Source organism: Argiope bruennichi, chromosome X2 (assembly GCF_947563725.1).
Source record: "Argiope bruennichi chromosome X2, qqArgBrue1.1, whole genome shotgun sequence".
Lineage (NCBI taxonomy): Eukaryota > Metazoa > Arthropoda > Arachnida > Araneae > Araneidae > Argiope > Argiope bruennichi.
In genome coordinates, this window is record NC_079163.1 from 11182788 (window position 1) to 11202657 (window position 19870).

General features: G+C 29.3%; 1 protein-coding gene across 5 annotated transcripts in view; it reads right to left on the bottom strand.

The window, feature by feature from the left end:
• Nucleotides 1-19870, bottom strand: part of LOC129960811 (CD151 antigen-like) — a 165717-nt gene that overhangs the window by 89231 nt on the left and 56616 nt on the right. Inside the window, exon 1 of one of the 5 annotated variants that reach the window (XM_056074466.1) lies at nt 18579-18645. The exons of 3 other annotated variants lie outside the window; for them this stretch is intronic. In XM_056074466.1, coding sequence (XP_055930441.1) covers nt 18579-18620 — 42 coding nt within the window. In that variant the 5' untranslated portion in view covers nt 18621-18645. Of the gene's footprint in view, nt 1-18578; nt 18697-19870 lie in introns of those variants that run through there. One more of the 5 variants, XM_056074468.1, reaches the window with a different exon arrangement.

The following is a 19870-nucleotide window of genomic DNA, read 5'->3' on the forward strand; positions in this document are numbered from 1 at the left end:
AGAAGCATATGAACATGATAATTCAAAAATGCACTGGCTTACATTTATCCAATTTGGTATATGATTTTTAGAACTGCAATTATAATTCTGTGTCAAAATTTGGTTTGAATCGGACCCCATCCGTGAAAGGCATAGCTCGTTACTGTTCTTTTCAAATATTTATGTGTTAATGAATAGAATCATCCATAAATCATTTTAGAAAAATAATCCATAGGGCGTTTCATGGTATATAATGAAATGTCATATCCATATTGATTAGATATCGACTTATGACATTAATAACAAATATTAAGAAATAAAGAGCGAAATGTAAAGGAAGTGATTTCAAGTTGCCAGTAATTAGTATTTTTATGGATAATAAGTAATGTAATTCTATGGATAATAAGTAATTTAATTTCTAAAACAAATAAGATGATGAATTTTTAGAGCAGCAATTTATATCCTTCGAAATATCTCCAAAAATTTGCTATCTTTATATCCCTCAACGAATTCATTTATATTGAGATATCAAGTGCCAAAAGAGAAAATAACTTGAGACATTATCTAAAAACATTATTTCTGGAAGAGCAAGTTTGAACACTAATGATTTTATTGTATTTCATGAAAGAACTTAATTGCTAAACATTAAATAACAAAAAATGAAATTTCTATGGACGTCAGTTATGATGTACGAATGTGCTGTTTTGTTGACAGCAAAGTTACAAAGGCAAACTGACAAAAGCAGATTTGATAGTCAGTTTAGGTTCTCACCTCTGCCCCTATTCATCCAAATCATGTTCTGCGCTTTACGGAGAAAGAGAACTTCATCACCTGTCTTGCTCGGAATTTTTCACCGATAGACTAAAACGGTTACAATATTCACTCAAGATGAAATAACGGAAGCCTTCTTGTAAGCTACCAGCAATGATTGCAAACACGAATCTTTACCTTTATTCTACAGATATTTTTTTATTTTTTGAATATCCACGTTTTAATCTGTATAAAATAAAATTTTTGGATTACGTCTGTATATCTCAACAGAAGAAAAATTCGTACTGATGAAATTTTGTATAGATTCTTTCTATAAAATAGACATGACTCAAACTTTCCAAATCGAATCCATTCAAATGGTGGACTGTCTGTCTTTCTGTAAAGAAACACGATAAATCCAGATTGAAATAAGCCAGAGAATGAAATCGGCTTGTAGTCTTAAGGACCTAACACACTAGCGAAATTTCCTTGAGACAGCAAGGGGATGGAACCTTGAGTGCTCGAGGTGGACATTGCAATGTTTCAATCAGTCAACTACCAAAAGGAAGGCTCACTATTGTAATTACTTTTTAGGCTATCCTTTAAATTAAAAATTGGCTAAGTGCTAGATCCTTTTATTTAAAAATTGGGATCAAATTTTTGACGAAGTGGATCAACGGAAGAGTTATTGCTCAAAAATATACACCCGATTCTCTTCTCCAAACAGCGAAGCTAATCGCAAAAAGCGAAGGATCCGATCATTATTCACTTTTGTTAAATTTGACTAGTTCCCTGTTTGAAAGTGTGGAATATTGTAATCGATTTACTAATCGCTTCCAGATGGGCTTGTTTTGAAATTTTGTAAACTTACATATCCTCGATGACATTGTTTTGTTTTAATATTTACAGAATTCAATAATCAATTTATCTAATGACATTGAGTCTATACAAGTGGTACATTCTCTAATAAAATTTGAATTAAAAAAATTTGAAAATTCTAAAATAATAATAGTGAATTATAAGTTAAAAATAAAAAATATGTTAATAAATTGCAATATGTTAATAAAAATGTAATTAAATTTATTTCATTATTGAGCTATTTTATTTGCTTTAGAAATAACTTTTAATTCTTTAGGAATAGTGTTAAAAATTGCTCGATTGTATTTTATAATATCTACTGTAATTTATTTCTACTGAGTACCAATTTAATAAAAATATATTTAAGCGATAAATGTATAAATAATTCGTTATTTAATTAGACATGAGTAAAAAAAAATCGCGGAGCAAGCGAGCTTTAAAATTACTGCTTAGTAAATTTCCAAGTATGAAAAATTCCTTAAATTATTTCAGACCACTACTTTTCATGTATCAAAAAATATACTTTATTGGAGCTTCGTCTGAAAAAACTAACGAAGATACATGCTATTATTACTCAGCATAATCTTAAGATACTGGAATACAAAATATGGACTGTTACAAATAAATTATTTCGGCATATTTTATCATCCATAAATTGTGAACAGCGACATGAAAAAAAAAATCAAACAGATCTTCCCCACAAAAATGGAGAATTTATTTTCTTTTAGTCTATCATAAAATAAATTTAGGAAGATGACAGAAATTACTAGAAATGGGACATTCTTTTAAGCAGCAAACATTCGTCATTTTTAACGAAAATAGTAAAACCAATAATTGGGCCATTGATGGCGTTGGGCTTCAAAACTGGTTTACGTCAATAATATTATTATTTTCAAAACTACTTTTCAACTTTCATTAGAGAAGTTAAGGGCTAGTTGTCACAATGGCAAATTATAACACGCATGTTAAGAGTGGCCTTTCAAATTTTTAATCAGAATTTCTGCCAAACATGATTCTTATGATATGCCCTATTACATCAGCAGTCGTTCCCCAGCCGAAACGAATAGTGAGAAATTGTGAATACGCGCTCTTTCTTTACTAGTAAATGGTGGGGGTGGGGGGGCGATATAGTAAATTTTCATTTAAAATAGGCTAGTTGATTTGTTGAAAAATGTTTTCAATTATTTATTATGTATATATATTAAAGTTGAAAAAGCTTATTAATTTATTTTACTAATCGCAAAACGCTTTTATAAATCAACAAAAATATCCGAAACTATACGATGAGTATATTATAACTTAGTATTACAATTTGGCGAGATTTATCTGCATTTATGCAGAGAATAAGGATATATTTTTTTATATAAGGATTATATTTAAAAAAGGACAGATTTTTTTTATATTCAAAATGTTTAATTATCTTATTCAGTTGTTGCAGTTATTATTCTTTATTTTATTTTTTTTATCAAACATTTGCATAATGTGCACTTCAAGTTTAATTTTGATGAAAATGCTTATAAATAACATTTAAATTAACTCATTTCAAATATAATGATTATGATTAATAATATAAAAAATCAGATTTTCAGACTCAAAATACAAAATGTATTTAAATAATTGATATTTAATTCTTTCCTGCAACTTGTTATAATTTATTGAGCCTGCGTCCTGGCATAGGGGCAGCGCGTCTTCCCCGTGATCTGGGCGTCCCGGGTTCGAGTCCCGGTTTGGGCATGGTTGTTCTTCTGTTGTTCTATCTGTGAGATGTGTGAATGTGCCCTCCTGTAAAAAGGGGTTGTGCAAGCGAATGAATGATGCGTGAGTGGCAAAGTCGTACTCTTGGCCCTAGTTGGCGCTGCTATAAGAAATAAGAGACGTTCCCCCTCAGGCTTAAATCGCTGTCTTCGTAACAGCGGGCTTGTCAGTGGCAAGTGCCATAAGAAACAAACAAACAATAATTTATTGATTATTGTAATATGGAATATCAATCTTAACTTCGGAGGCAAGAATGAGCGTAGGACTGCTTTTGCTAGTTATCTTGCAGTTTATATGCCTTAAAAAATAAGTACCTTTTTACCGATGAAATCCATCCTTAGTTGCCATGTAATTGTCACAACAATCGTTCAATCCCAAGTACCTACAGCAAGATCGGGATAAGTATCATTTAAGATGGCTTTATATAAAAAAATGTTTGAACTATTTTTAGTCTCCCCCCCCCACTTGCGATTAAGCGTAATTGTCTTAATAGATTTTATCGCCTTCAATGCTTAATTTATTAATACTTTTGCAAAGAACTGTACTCTACTTATATGCAACGATATGATATCTATGTCACTCGCAAATTCGCATGAAGTAATTGAGATACAGTTTCTACACAGCAAGAAACGAGAAGTTTTATTTCATGTAAATGTTGTGCACATTTGCAAATACAAAATGATTTACGATAAGCATGCTTGTCATAATATTACTTTTATAGTTGAATCAATTAAGTTATGAAATAAAAGTAGAGTAATTATTGCGTGAACTATGCGTGAATAACTATTGCGTGAACTATGCTGCGAACAAATCATCTTAGCTCACTATAAAGCAGAGGAACTACAGTGATGCGCAAAATTGCATTTGGTCTATAAATCGTCACTCTAGGCATTAAGATGTAATTAATTATTAATTAGATTACAACTTAGATATGCTACAATATAATAGATTATTGAAAAATTTTAATATGTAACTATATTGCAACTTTTGTAATATATAATTGAAATATTATTTTGTAATATGCCATTATAATATGTTCCTATATACTTTAAAACTACTGCATGCTGGTCACAACCTTTCATTTATTTTTACAGCAATAAAATTGTTGAAAAGTTTTGTAATCTATCCGTGAATTGCTAATAGTACTTTATATTACTTAACCCGCAACGCCTGATCTAAATTTCTTCCCGACAGCCGTAACCAATGAAAATGACAATCTCCTTCAGGCAAACTGAGCTCAAATGATATAAAAGAATTTTTTTTAAAAAAAGGAAACTATTTATGTTCTCAGCAGTTTCTTTTCTTCTGAACAATTCAATTTAATTTTCAAACTTAATCTTCTCCTGTGACAGTAGAAATTGATTCAAGAAGAATTTTCCATTTCTATGTAGGTAGTCAATTTTATTATATTTGTCATATCCGAACGTCTGTAATTTAGAAATGGAATACCTTCTGTCAGCAACAGCAGGTGAGGTTAGATTGAAAGATAAGGTCAGCATGTGGATAAATCTATTACATGAACAAAAAATATCTGGCTATATATTTGGTAGATTGAACTAAGATTATTTTTAAATTGTAAACCATCTTTTTATTATCTTCCTAAGAATTGCTTTAACGAAATTATTTTTAGAAGGAATGAACAGTAATAATAATCAGGCTAAAGCATGAAAAAGAATAGAGAGTATAATAATAGTGTATTTACTGATCGGTTCCTTTAATTATTTTTTTTATTCCGTACGAGTAGTGACACTTATTATTACATTTGAGGAAATAAATTGATTTCAAGATTCCATAGTATTTGTGATAATGATTTATAAATGAAAGACTAAAAAGTAGAAAATATTTAAAATTCAAGAGAAACTTTTAGCATACTAATAAAAAAAGTATTTTCAAAAAACTGCTTTGATTAAATATTTAATAAACGCAGTTATTAACAAACGCTTCTTAATCAATATTTACATTTTTGTAATAATTGTAACAAAATATTTCTACTTTTAGCAAAATCAGCAGTTGTCGCCGATATGACCCACTGCATCTAAATAACGATTTAGCAAAGGCAATTGGTTTGGTTTTATGGTACAAAAGCCATTTTTGGCCATACTTCTCCAACGCCAAGATTTGAGAAAATTTACTTATTATGTTGCAAAAAATACAATATAGAAGAACTTATTCCATTTCTTATAAAGCCCAAGCTCTCTCAAAAAACTCATGTTTAAATTCCAATATCGATAAAAACAAAAAAAAAAAAAAATGACTGGGATTTTCTCCGAACAAATCTTAAAAAAACAATTCTACTTTCAGAATAGTTTCATCTGCATACGTCAAAATTGGAGCATTCCACTAATATATATTTGATGGATAAATGGCATTAACAATGCTTATATGTAGGTGGAGATTTTCAGAAAATATACATAGTACGTTAATCTAGTGAATCCAATTGAAAGACAATTTAGCACAACCCCAATTGAAACAAAGGTAAAATATTTTAATTTCGCCTTAATTATCGATTTTGGAGTTAGAGTTTAAAAAAAATTTGTTTTCTTGACGCTTTCTAATTTGGTCACTAAGATATACACAACACTTTTGTTTCCTAGTAAAGAAATCATGCAATAACAGAGCTGTAAATCGTAAAGAATATAGAATTTGCCAAATGCCACTGAATCAAGTGATACATATATAGTGCCACAGAGAGGGTTGTAACGTCCTTATAGAATGATCACACAATTCCAAAAGTTAATGGAATCCGCATTTAATCTAGTGAAATCATTTGCACATTACATAAATTTTATTTCTAGATGAACAGACCTAAAGTTGGATTCAGAATTTATGGAAGTTGCAATTTTTATAAAAATAAAACTTAAAAGCGAAAAAATTGAAATAGTTTTATGCAAATTTTCATCCGCTTTCAGACCATAATTGCCAGTGAAATATTATTAAATGGCTTAAACCCGCCTTTCTTGCACATTTATATCCATAAAGCCTTCCAGTTGCCTTTTTATGAGGTTTACGAAACAGGAGATTAAACTCGTAAAGAAACCGTGCAAAAACAGTTAAAGCTGTAAATCGCAAAGAATATAGAACAGAATTTCTAATCATGAGCTTTGTCAAACCAAACCTTTTACAAGATGACCACAAGTAAAAAGTTTTCAGGATTTAATTGGAATGAAAAATGGATTTCTTCGCAGAATATATTGCAGCATATTAAACACAAACGTTGCTTTTAATTTTTAAATAATTGAAAACTTCTTTCATGGGTTTTGTTAAAATATGCAATTCTACAAGGAAGAGATTTTTGAACTACTGCATAAAACAAGGCTAGGTTTGTTATATTAGATTGGAAATTTAATTAAAAGGATTTTTATTACTGTAATTTAAAATTCTTCAATACAAATATTATAGACTCTTGTAATCAATTTTTTAATGAAATTCACTATCAAAAAGTTACACCAACACTGAATCAAAATTTAAGTGAATTAACTAGCTAACTGATATTTAAGCTTTAAAATTATTAAAACAGTGTATTTTCATTGAGTTTAGAATACACAAATGTACAAAATTTCAAACCTCTTAACATGAGGAAAGGACTGCAGAATCAATTACAAAATTTCATCTTTACAAACATGCAAGAAGTCGAGTTAAATAGAAATGTATAAAAAAATTACGACCCAAATGGCGATAATGCATAAATTTTCTTTTTCAAGGAATTAATATTCTGTACTTTAAAATCTTCTTAAATAATTTTATATCTGAAAAAGACGCTTTAAAAGATTTATACCAGTCTTTAAAATTCATCGTCACATGTTGCGCATCTCTTTTGTTATCAAGTAAAAACTGTTTTCTTTGAGGCTGTGATTAAATTCCGCACATAAAATTTATCAGTTTCTACTCAAGCAATATTTAAGTCATGAAATTAATTCACATAACATCGCGGAACTCCTACTTGCCAACCTTTGGCATAAATTACCCATTAAAAGTTTACCGAAAATTCCACACTGCATAATAAAATGCCGGAAGGCATCTCCGTTCAACAATCCGAGAGGAACAAAACCCAATTCCGATACGGGTAAAAGGGTTTTCTTTTCATATAAATTTTTCTTTCTAGAAAGAGTTTTTTTTTTTTTAAGTACATCATGAGCATATTTTTTGCGCAATCTAAGTATCTCGTAAAATCCAATTCTGATAAATTTGTTTTGATTCAAAAGCCGTTTGGTTTTTGAAAAAAGTAATGTAGTAAAACCTTAAATTGAACGAAGTTCATATTGGTGAAATATTTTTATAAAAATAGCTGTACGAAATTAATTTACACTTTAAATAAAGCAACAGTTTGGACATTGCTCTTAAGGCTTCCTCTGTTATAAATCAAGTAATATTTTCAAACTTTGCATGAAAAAATTTTAAAACTAAGGATAGAAATAGAAAATATAGTATCGGAATAAGGCCCAAAATTAAATATCTTAATCTTAATATCTTCTTAAATTAAATATCAATCGATTCCGCCAAATTTATGTATTACCGATAGCAATCAGTACAAAAGAACTTATTCAAAACATTTTTATGTATTTCACTGCGTTTTAACAAATGTTGACGACGGAGTTTCTCATTTCAATGAATATTATTATAGTTAAATATGACAAATCATTTAAACTAGGTCTCATCAACATATAAGACCCAAATATTAATATTTTTCTATTTTCATTAATCAAACAATTTAAACGATTCATTCGAATTTCCAATCAAGAAAACAAATAATTCGTTTTATTTACTAAATCTTTTTTTTTTCTTTTTTTTTTTTTTGTATAAATATTCGAGAGATCATTAAAAAGTTCAATGATCCTCTTTTAAACTTATTTTGACTTTATTTGGCATTATACTTCTCGTAGCTTTTGAAAATCACTACTTAAAAGGGGGAGTTGTATTGCTATGTTAAAATCAAATCTTCGGTGGGAGGGGGTATTTCTATATACAAAAATTGTACTTCTGTATGCAAAAATATTTTATTGCAATATTTTTTTATATATATATTTAGTTTGACAATATGACTAAGTATGAATTAGGACTATACTGTGATCACATGCGGTGGATTTAAAAAATTTAATGTCATCATGAGGTAATGGAGATTGCATAATGAATACTGTGACTGTTTTAACCCCTTCGTCCGAGTCTGATTCGCGCATCGAATTACTGAATTTTTAAATCTGCAACTAAGTGAAACAGTTAAGTAATTTAAAATGCAAAAATCGCATAACAAGCGTCAATATCTCAAATTTCTATAGTGATGTCCTTACATCACTATAGAAATTAAATAAATGTTCCAAATAGAATGTTTAATCTAATTAGGAAGTTAAGAAAACCACGGTTATAGTAGGTCAAGGGGTGGTTATAAAAAAGAGCTGTGTTCTCGCTCAAATTTCTTGTATATTATAACAATATGGAGAGCTTTGAATTTAGCTCCAGACCACGATGAAGGCAATTTTGAGTGATTATCTCTTCGGTGCATAATTTGATACAAATCTAAAAGGCTACTCGCAAAGTTCGTTCGTCTATGTTATTCCGTTATTGAATAATTGTGCTTCATATAAACAGGCATAATTCCAAAAATATAATAATTTTTTTAGACTTTTTTTAATACATTTTTTATAATTTTTTATATATTATGTAAAATATTATATATAATTTTTTAGACTTAGGTACTTTTCAAATTCATTTCTAGTTAACACTTCCTTACAAAGCTATCTATTTCATTATTAACGCTGAATTTCCATCTTCACTGATTATGAAATGCTTTAATAGTCATTAGTATTAATGGATTTACTCTCTATATAAAATTAATCTATTTCCTGCACTTAGTTATTTTGAAAATATGGAGTCTTTCATTTCCACCTCACAATCTTCAGTGAAACATACTGTTTAAGTATAAAACGAAATTATTATTAAAAAATAGATTTACTGTTATTAAAAATATGTAAAATTATGTTTATTATTTTATAATCTAATGATTGCCTAGTTGAAATATATAGCACTCTTTCAGAAGCCTCAAAATTTCAGTGCCAGGGGCTCTCCAAGTTTAATTCGCGTCTGTATACAAGATAAAGTACAAAACAATTGTTAACGCCTTGAATAATGAATACAATACTTTACCACTTGATAGCTCTTTAAGAGTAATATTGCCATTTTATATTTAAATCCATACTGATATTTTGTGCAAATTTCATTATTATTCTTTAATTAGTTTGCAAAATTTTAAACTTAATGGATATTGCTACCATTGTCTTTCATACTTGTTAATGGAATTAAACACTTTATAACCAAATGTTTAAAATACGAAAACCAATATGCTTTGTTTGTTAGCTTTTATGTCAGTTACATTAGTGGAAACTATATGAAAGATGATAAGAGGGGATTCGCTAGAAGATCGCGAAAAACGAACTTGCTTCACTTTCTTCCCAGATTACTTAAAAATGAATATTGAAAAGAAAATCATTTCTAAAGAGATGGGACCCAGATGAAAAGTGCGTAATTTATTCGGACGTTTCGGAATGCCCCCGTGGCACGCACGGAACAATAAAAATGCGAGGGGCCCTTGTCGAGCGACTTGACCTTTGGGGCCCACGGGGTAACGGAACGGGTCATTTCCGGGTGTATTCACCCTCAGGATTAGCCAACCAGCTTTTGGTAAGGCGTTCGGAAACTTTTCTGGGACTGCCAAAAGAGCGATCAAGCCAATTCCTCAGGAACTCTGGATATTTTATTTTTGCGTGGATAACTTTTCCTTTCGAGTTTCTTCTTCGCGGTAGAAAGAAATTTACGAATCATCAGGAAAAAGGACGAGCTTAAGAAAAAAACATCGCCAAGTCTTTTCAATTAGAAAGCGCATTTAGGCTGGTTGCTTGCGAAACCTTTTGATTTCGTCACCCATTTTCATCAAGACTACCAAAGAAGCAAAAGATGAAATTAATTAGTTGTACCTGATGATGTAATTAATTAAGAGACTCGTCAAATAAAAAACGCAGGACGTTGTAATAAATCTAAAAAAAATCAACTTTAAGGCTCCATTCAATGACCTGACCTCTGCCTCATGCTGTTTGAATGGGATGGGTTCAAATTCAAGGAAGTTACGATAAATAACTTCAAAATTTGCATAATTTTCGCGAGTGATTATATCTTCCTTCTACAGCTCGGAGAATCCCGCTTCGTAAATCAACTGTCCAGACATAGAGAAAATATTTTACATTTCTCTATATGAATTTTCTTATAAAAATAAAAACAATTGAAAATTTGCGCACATTTCAAGGAAGTTTAATTTAATTACTCTATTTCTGTAATGTTTTCATTCTGATGTAAAACTAAATTTTAACATACTGGAAAAGAGATTTGTATGCTTTCATGCATAATTTTCAAGAATGCATGAATGTCTGGCATTTTTCAATGAAGACAGCTTTTAGTCATACTTTGTATAAAAATTATCAAAAAAGGATCCTGTCTCATATAATCAGAGAAATTCGAGAATCACCAAATTTTCGAGTTTTACGATTCTTAACAAAATCCTTTTTGAAATTATACAATTTGTGATCATGACTCAAACATGTAACAACCCATAAAGGTAAATTTCGGGAAATAATCATAATACCAAAATTATAGATTTCTGTCAAATTTTGGAGAATATTTGACAATCAGTATCTACCTGCCAGTATTTATACTTGTATGTGAGCGCAACGACTCGCATGCACGTACCGGGTTCCCATATTTAATGAGTTTTGTGTATATATGCACAAAACTCAGTAAACTAACGAAATTTGGTATACAAATCGATGTAGCGTATCGAATTTTTTTGTCCAAATTTATTAAAAATTGACTATCTATCGGTCTATCCTATATGAGATTAAGAAAATACAGTAACTCAAAAATTTATCTACTTAAAAAAATCAGTTGTGGACCAATCGGCCACATTTTCACATCAGTGCGAAACTTAATAGAAAGCACTCTAGGTACGCTTTTTTTAAGTATGTGAAAAAAATCCCGAAAAAAAATACACTCAATGTTTTTTCTAGATAATAGCAAGATTCCAATAAAAATGATAGAAATTCATACGTGAAAAAAGCACAATTAATTAAATTTATGGAAGAAAAATGAATTGTTTTTGAAATGACTTAATAAAAAGTGAAAAAAATTCTGTAATTTAGTTTGTCAATATATATATATATATATATATATATATATATATATATATAAAACTTTTTCATATTTTTTTTTTCCTTGATCAATCTCGAAATCATGAAAGTGAACTCATTCCTAAAATGAACAAATATTAAATTTCAAGTAGAAAAACTAATTTTGAATAACTCAAATGCTGTTATATTTCTAAACTAAATTTATTAAACTCATTTGAATACAATGACGTGACCAATTCGATTACGAAGAATTATAGAATTTCATTTTTTTAAATTAAAATAAATTAAAGGAGCAATTAATTTAATCACTTGAACGCGTTCTCAAAAGTCTCGATGCTCTTTAAGTTCTCATATGGACGAAAATACTGACAGATGCCTCGTATAGGGTGTCATTTGATTAGGAAGTTAAATAAATTCTTAAATTAAACGAATTTTTTTACTTTTGATTAACCTGCATTATGTAAAACTAAGAATTATTTGGCATTACCTTCAAGATAAAAAAATATAACTGTCAAACGAAAGTAAGCAAAAAGAAGAAAAAAAATCGAGATATTTCAAAAATGGATGTTAATGGGTGAGAAGAACGTAAGATGTCTCAAAGTTTTAAAGGCTTTTTATTACTTTTTAGGAAATGGTGAGGCATTATAATTTGGATGAGATAAAAAAATTTCGCTTAAAGCCATCACGAAATAAAAATAAAGATAATCCTCTTAATTTTAGAAGATTGTTAAACAAGGATTATAAAGTTCACAATTCTAATTGCTGAACAGGCTATCAGATGTTTTATCTCATAATTAAGGATCAATCACGTCTTTTAATTGACTTCTAATTAACCTTTACAAGCAGCGATAGATATATCTTTATTGTAAGAAATAAATTAACAGAAGAATTTGCAAGCATATAACAGCACGATAGAAACAATAGAAAGCAATATCTCCATTGTTTGTAATGAATTTATACTACGATGGTATTTTGGCCCAATAACTACGATAAGATGTCCTCTTTGTGATATCTCAATCAGAATAAGAAAAATTTCAGCACTAAAGAAGAAAATACCATTCATTTTTAACGACACTTATTAGGTTAGCAGGTAAGCTTTATATCAGATAACACTTTAAAAAAATCCAAAGTATTTTAGGCCTTCTAACAGTTTATTTTTGACTAGTTATGACATGAAAATTTCTCAAATGATTTTCAGCTTTTAAAAAGTAACAAAACGAATTTTTAATGTGTGGGAATTTGAAAAGGATATTTCATAAACTATCTAGTAATTCATTCTCTTCATTGTACAAGCACTTTTCACAGCTGATGCGAAAAATCTTATTATTTGATAATTTTTTTAGATATAAACTATATCTGAAATACCATTGTGGCAAAAGGACGCAAAAAGTTTTCTTACTTGACCCCCTTCTTTTTATATATAATATCGTATTGGTTCAATTTATTCCCAATCCAAAATCTACATTAAAAGAGTAAAATAATGAAATTTAAAAAAAATCAGTAATAAATAAAATAATTAAAAAATATTATTTGAGGCATATTTTATATAAATTTCAATAGATTGTCTCAGTCCTGTAATATCTTAATAAGTCAGACAAGTGCATCGAATCACTGGATTTTTTGAATTTAAAAACTTAAATGCATGCATTCATAATATCACAATTTAAAATACAAATACCAAGAAATAGTCAACTATTTTCAAGTGTCCTACTAACTAAAATAACACATTCGTTAAGCAGAATGAATAATCTACAACTCAATCTGGAAAAGCGGTTTATGCACGATGTTGTTATGCCAGAGGGTCCGGGTTCAATTCTTAGGCAAGACTTGTGTTTTCTACTAGAGTTAAAATGACTTCCGCCTTTGGGTGGCTTGAAAAAAAAAAAAAAAGGAAATGGCATCTTCCTTCTGCGGCGATTGTGTAAAGTAATAAAGTCTTCTTACTTTCTGCTAATTTGTCTTTTTTTCAATCATTCTCTAAACTGAAGGTGATTAATCGTCAAACGTAACAAACAGAACGCTTAATCTATTTAGAGATAATCTCATCATCAATGGAGGAGCGGGGAAGATATGATTTCTAGCATTGAAGAATGGGATAGATGTACATGTGGAAGATTTCACCACTCCAAAGCCAGACTATGTCACCCCATTTGGGGTCGGGACTCATAATTTTAGAAGGCCAACCTTAGAAAGTGTGAAAATAAATTTTCTGGCAATTTCGTTTTAGCTGGTTACGGTTCGTACTGTTCTCAGCCAATAGTCTTGAGCCGTAAAGACATCTCGTTGCCAGAAGTTGGTCGATTAACTGAATCCATTATTTAAGTAAGGACACACCCAGGAAAAAAGTCTGCCGTGATTTGTTCATCCCTCCACCTATCGTGCAAGTTCGACCATCTTTACCGTAATTTGGTAATTGCTTCTAGGATGCATTTATCCACAGATTGGATCGTGCGATACCACTTCTTTCAACAAAAGAGGCCATTTTTGAGATAGATACCGGTTTTATTGAAGCACTTTTGCATTTCTTAATACCAAATTCTTTTCAGGGATTTTCAAGGACGAGAACCACTTAAATTATAACAATCGGAAAAGTTTCGTCATTCGTAACGGGCGATTAAAAAGAATTCGAGTTTTAAGGCACAGTTCTATGCTTGTTCTTGCAAGTGACTCGAAATTGAAAGGGATCACGATTATTTTGTAATCGAAAATATTAAAAACATATATTTAATTCTTTCTCCGGAAAATAAAATTTGAAGTTACACAATCTAAATTTTGTTTTCGCCGTATTTTTAATAGTTTTCTTTTAAAATGATTAGACTTGCCTGTGTATACTAATACGAAATTAGTTTCATAAAGCCATGATTAGTCTATTCATATATCTACAGAATGAGATAGAAACTTTTTATTCCAACGAATTTTCATACAGATCAAAATAATAAAAAGAAATCGAAACAAGATCTTGAAACGAAATGCACATATTTATAGAATTTATGATTCTTGTATCGAATGTTATTATTCTCTCATTTTAAAATAATTTTTAAAATTTTTTTGTTGTTCATTGTTTTTTTGTTTTGTTTATTATATATCATTTAAACAATTATTAGAGAAATCTTGTAAGGAAATAGATAATAATAAAATACAATAATACACAATAGGAAATAGGTACAATACAAAATACAATACATCTACTAAATAATCAAAATTATGCAGTTTACCCGAAACTTAATTACCAAAATTCATAAATTCAAACAAGAATCGTTTTCAGCCCTCCAATAAAGCAGTTAGATGTTCTTCGAATGTTGCGTCTCTTACTAGCCATCATTCTTTTCTTGAAATAATCCCCATTTTTCTCAGTTTAATAAACAAATAGTATTAAAGTGCAGTTACAAACAAAATGATACTTTAACAGTTGCAATTAATTAAAAAAAAAATTACAAATTTAGAAAATGAATTTAGTTACTTGCTCTAAGCATTCAGAAGACTTTTGATTCAAAACATTCCTCTTACAATGAATAAATTATAGAGTATACATACATTGAGTTGACCAATTAATATACAATAGAGGATTTAGACAACATAAAATTTATTCTTGTAGCAAACGGATCGCTTAAGAAAATTATTATAAGATATTTCAGCATATTATTAAATATGGCTTAGTTTGCTTTTATCCCGCGTTTAACATCTAAAGGATTTAATTACACTGACACAACAGGAAATACACTAATTCTTAAACTGTACTTGTTAATTGCTCTTTAGAAGCCTTTTTACAACACTGGCGGTTCCGGAACAACTAATCAAAAATTGTACTTTTACTTACGTGATCGGCGTAAAATGTGTTGATAAAATAAATACATTCGACTATTCTTTTTAATTTAATCCCCACTTCAAAAATATCGGTGCTTTAAAAAAACATATTTACACTTCCACTATACATTTGAAACGACTTTTATATTTGAAGCGCATTTAATTTGAATATGTGAAGGCAGTAGCTTTTATGTAAGAATTCATTTATTACTTATATTGAGATATTTTAAGCTAATTAGAATTACGAAAAAAAATGGAAGCATAAATTCAAGCAATTACGGAACGTTTTGATGGTCAAATGTACCCAAAGGGTTAAAGCATTTCAAGGATCATAATTGAAGAATGTTTGATCCTAAAATAGATTTCACACAATACACAATTTACGATTAATGCTATTGCTAAAAATAAGCATAAATTATAAGCTTATTAAAGCTTATTTTTAGCAATACACCGAATCCCCTATCTCTCTTAAAATTCGATTTAAAAAAGAAAATACATTACTCATGTTCAAAAACAAATTTAATTGATTGCAATATACTAAAAATAAGTATCAATATCAAAATTATAATTTTTTTTTTACAAAAAAATTGTCTTCAAAATTAAACTGAAATAAAATGAAACACTTCGATGTACAAGGAAATGCTATTTAAAAATAATATGACAAAAAACAAAATTTTCAAAGATAAATGTACTGATATTCATTATCCGCTTAAACAAGTTCTTTGTAAAAAAATTGTTAAAATACATCTCCAGAATTCCTTTTAGAGTTGTAGCGAGCGAAGAATAATCACTACAGTCACGAATTCTCACAGCTAATGATGATTCCAAAGAAAATTGAAGTAGATTTGTTAACTCTAACTATTCTGAAATTGCTTTAAAAAAATCTTTGATTTTATTTTTCAACCTTTTTAGTACTAACAAGACATTAGTAATAACAAACGATTCTATGTTGAGAAAAAATGTCCAGACTGGTTTTTTTTCCTCCCTTTCCAAAAGTGCAAATTATGATACGGAAGATTTCCTGGTCTTGGTAAGAAAATTAGTGAAAAATATATGTACGCACGTTTATGGTATATTTCCAATCCTAAATTACCATATGTAGTAGAACAGCCTTAACAAACAGTAAAAAGACAAATTCTTAATAAATGTATTTAAATGATATTGAAAATACAAACAAGAACGTTATCTTGAAGAAAGAGAAACTTTTAACAAAGAATATGTGCCATTTGCAGACAAATTGAAAAATAAATATTAATTTGAGTAGAAAATATGCATTTCATTTCAAGAAAATCTACAAAATATAGATTCTGCTTATTATGATTCACATTGAGCTATAGAGTGAAATTTTCAGTTATAATTAAAATATCCCTACAACTGATAAAAGGAAGCCAAACTTTCAAATCAGATTTCTTCTACAGCAGTGAAAATATAAATTTCCACATATTATTAAAGAAAAAGAATTTAGCTTAAACGGTTAATTGTTTTTTGACGAGAATACTTGTCATGAAAAAAGTACAACATTTTGCGTTATGACGAGTTTATTCATCAGGAGTAATAAGTAGGGATAACTTGCAGTTTAAACTACAATTTTAGTAAAAGCTCAAACCTATTCGTAAATTTCAAGATGTTTAAAATATTTTGACGCCAAATCGAAATCAAAGGAACAAAAAAATATTTTGCATTGTACCAATTGCTTTACCAACAGCAAATTAAAGTAATAAATTAATTTTTCATTTTTCTTTTTGTTCATATGCAAAAAATGTATGTTAATTTAAGTAAATAAATGTGATTATTAAATTTTTAAAAAAATAAAAGGCATTTCATTACAACATAATTTCCTATTGCACATACTCTGTGTTTGACGAGTATACTTGTCATCGCTAAATTTTTGCGACACTATTTAGGTACGCATTTTCAGAAGAGGTCGAAACTGTTAACTGGTTAATAAATTAACAGCGTTTCTGTATGTATGTCAAGAATGCAATAAAACAGATTATTTTTCAAATGATTTCAAAAGCTCGAGTTTTTCTTTGATTCAATTCTTCATTTAACGAATTACGCGAACATGAATTTAAAAAATCATTCAAAAATGTTTTCATACAGTGAGATTTATGAAATAAATTTGACTAAATGAGTTTTTCTTCTATTTTTAGAATTTCATTTGGAATCTTTCCTTATGGATTAATGCATTTTATTCTTTTTTTTTAAGTTAAAGCTATCAGAAATTTCTGAAAAAATTATTCAATTATTCAAAACACCCGACGATAAAATTTAGACAGAAAAGTATTGAAACATTTAATTAAAAATGAAAATTTGTTTTCCGAAAAAGCAGGTATTATGTTATCACTTTCTTATACTCCATCAAATGGTTTCTCTAGAGTTTTGGTTTACATAAAGTTTTCGTGTCATTCGCATACGAACTTTATAAACTTTGCTCTTAGTTTATGAAACAAGCTTTTCTTTACCAGCTTTAAGAATTTGTATAAAATCTAAGTGAAAAAGTCATTTATTAAGTACTAAATTATTTTTTAAAAACTTTTTGGAAAAAAAAAAGATTCCTAAAAACAAGTTTTTGTTGTGCAACAAAAATTTTATATTCATTGCCATAAAAGATGCAAAAAAATATTTAAAACAACTCGCTATTATTTTCAGAAATAAATAGTTTTTTTTTTTTTTTCATATTGGTACCAAAAGATAAATTAGATATCTTTCTTACTATGGCTTTTATCCGACAAAAATTTGTTGTCATTTTGCTTTCCCAATTTTTATTTTACAGTTATTAGTTAAATTACTTTTCCCGAAGTGCATAACTAATAGATAAGATATATTAACTAGAGTTATGACCCTATGAATCTTTAATCTAGTCAAAGCTTAAACTTTCCATATTCAATCCTATAAATTATATTCAATTTTCACTAGAATTTCTGACCTTTAAGGCAAACTGCGTAAAAGTTTTTGTAAAAACAAATTTAATCCTAAGACATTTGCTTTAACTTAAATACTTTCTAAACCAAAATAAAATAACCAAAAATAAAATGGTTACAAAAATCATTCGGGTAAAATTTGCCTTCGGACGTATTTGGAGATGAGACTGCGCTCATGAAGGTGCGTTGCAAGCATTTCCATATAAAATCAATAATTAAGAGATTTCAAAAACCAATTTTATGAAATTTGGCCATTATGAAACAGAATGGAAAAAATTAATTCTCTGCTAAAATGGGACAAGAATTGGGAGCCAAATTGAGAAAGGAAAGAAACACATACCTTCGGAAGAGAATGCAAGTCCAGTGAGGAGTTCTCTCTCATTCACAGCTCGGGTCCTGGGACTTAGAATGTCGAAGGGGGCCGTGGGGTTGCTATGGGAACGAGCCAGAGAGCGCGAGGACCACACCCAATGAGCGCTCAGCAACGATTCTATCAGAGGACGTACGAAATCCCGCTCTTGTCACTCCGTTTCAGTAGGGATTGCCGTCTCCAGCGATCAATTCCAACATTTGGTCCTTTCGACTTTTTCTATTCTTCTAAAATGACCTTCGATTCAAACCGCTCGTCAAATCGGATCTTTGACCAATGGACGCCAGCAGATTAAATTAAAGCCCTCATTCTTTTTGAATTATTATTGAAAAAGAACGCAAGCGGAGTCGTTCGGGGTGTTCAATAAGTTCTATAATTCGCTAAATAAGCAAAAAGTTTAGCACCTAATAACGCGGTGTGTATTGTTAAAATAAGCTATCAATCTCAGTCAGGTGATTGTAATGAGATAGCAATTGTTAAAAGTTGCGCTCGATTACTGCCACCTGCGCTCATAGTAAAACAATGTCACAACTAAAAAAAAAATGTCTTATTATGTAGTCCCGAAAGTGTGAATTATTGTTAGTAAAGTCACTTATAATCATTAATTAACAATTTTATTCAAAGCTTATAACATTCATTTCAATTATTTCACAATGAAATAGAATTAATAAGTTTTTATTTTACCCTTAAAAGAATTCTTTTTAGTTCTGATGCTATTCTTCTAGCGTGTTGTTTGGGAGATTTAATGGAGCAAACATTTGGAATATTCATTTTTTTTTTTTTTTTTTTTTTTTTTTTACCTTTTCGTTTCGGACAAAATGGCCACCATTTCTAGTCGAGCAAAAGTCAACAACTTAAAATTACTCTCCGCGAATTTCCACAGCTTAATGTTGTCTAAATGAAATCTTTTTGAATAACAAGTAATTTGAAATATTCAATTAAGTTAAAAATTTTGGCAAATACATGAAAGGTTTTTAACCTCAAATGGAAGACTATTTTCGTCCACCACTTCGATTACTACTACATTACTACTTACTACTACATTCAAACACTTTTTCAAAAAGTGAAACGAACAATTACTTTTATGCAACATTACAAGAGTCATAATTCAACGCTATAATGCATAATTCTTTGACATCGATCAAACATCGCCAGTTAATTCGTATGGAATAACTGAGACACACTGCATTTGCACTCTCCGACGCAAAAAAGTTAAGAGTACGGTATTCCTAATCCCAATAAATGATCAGAGATTCCAAATG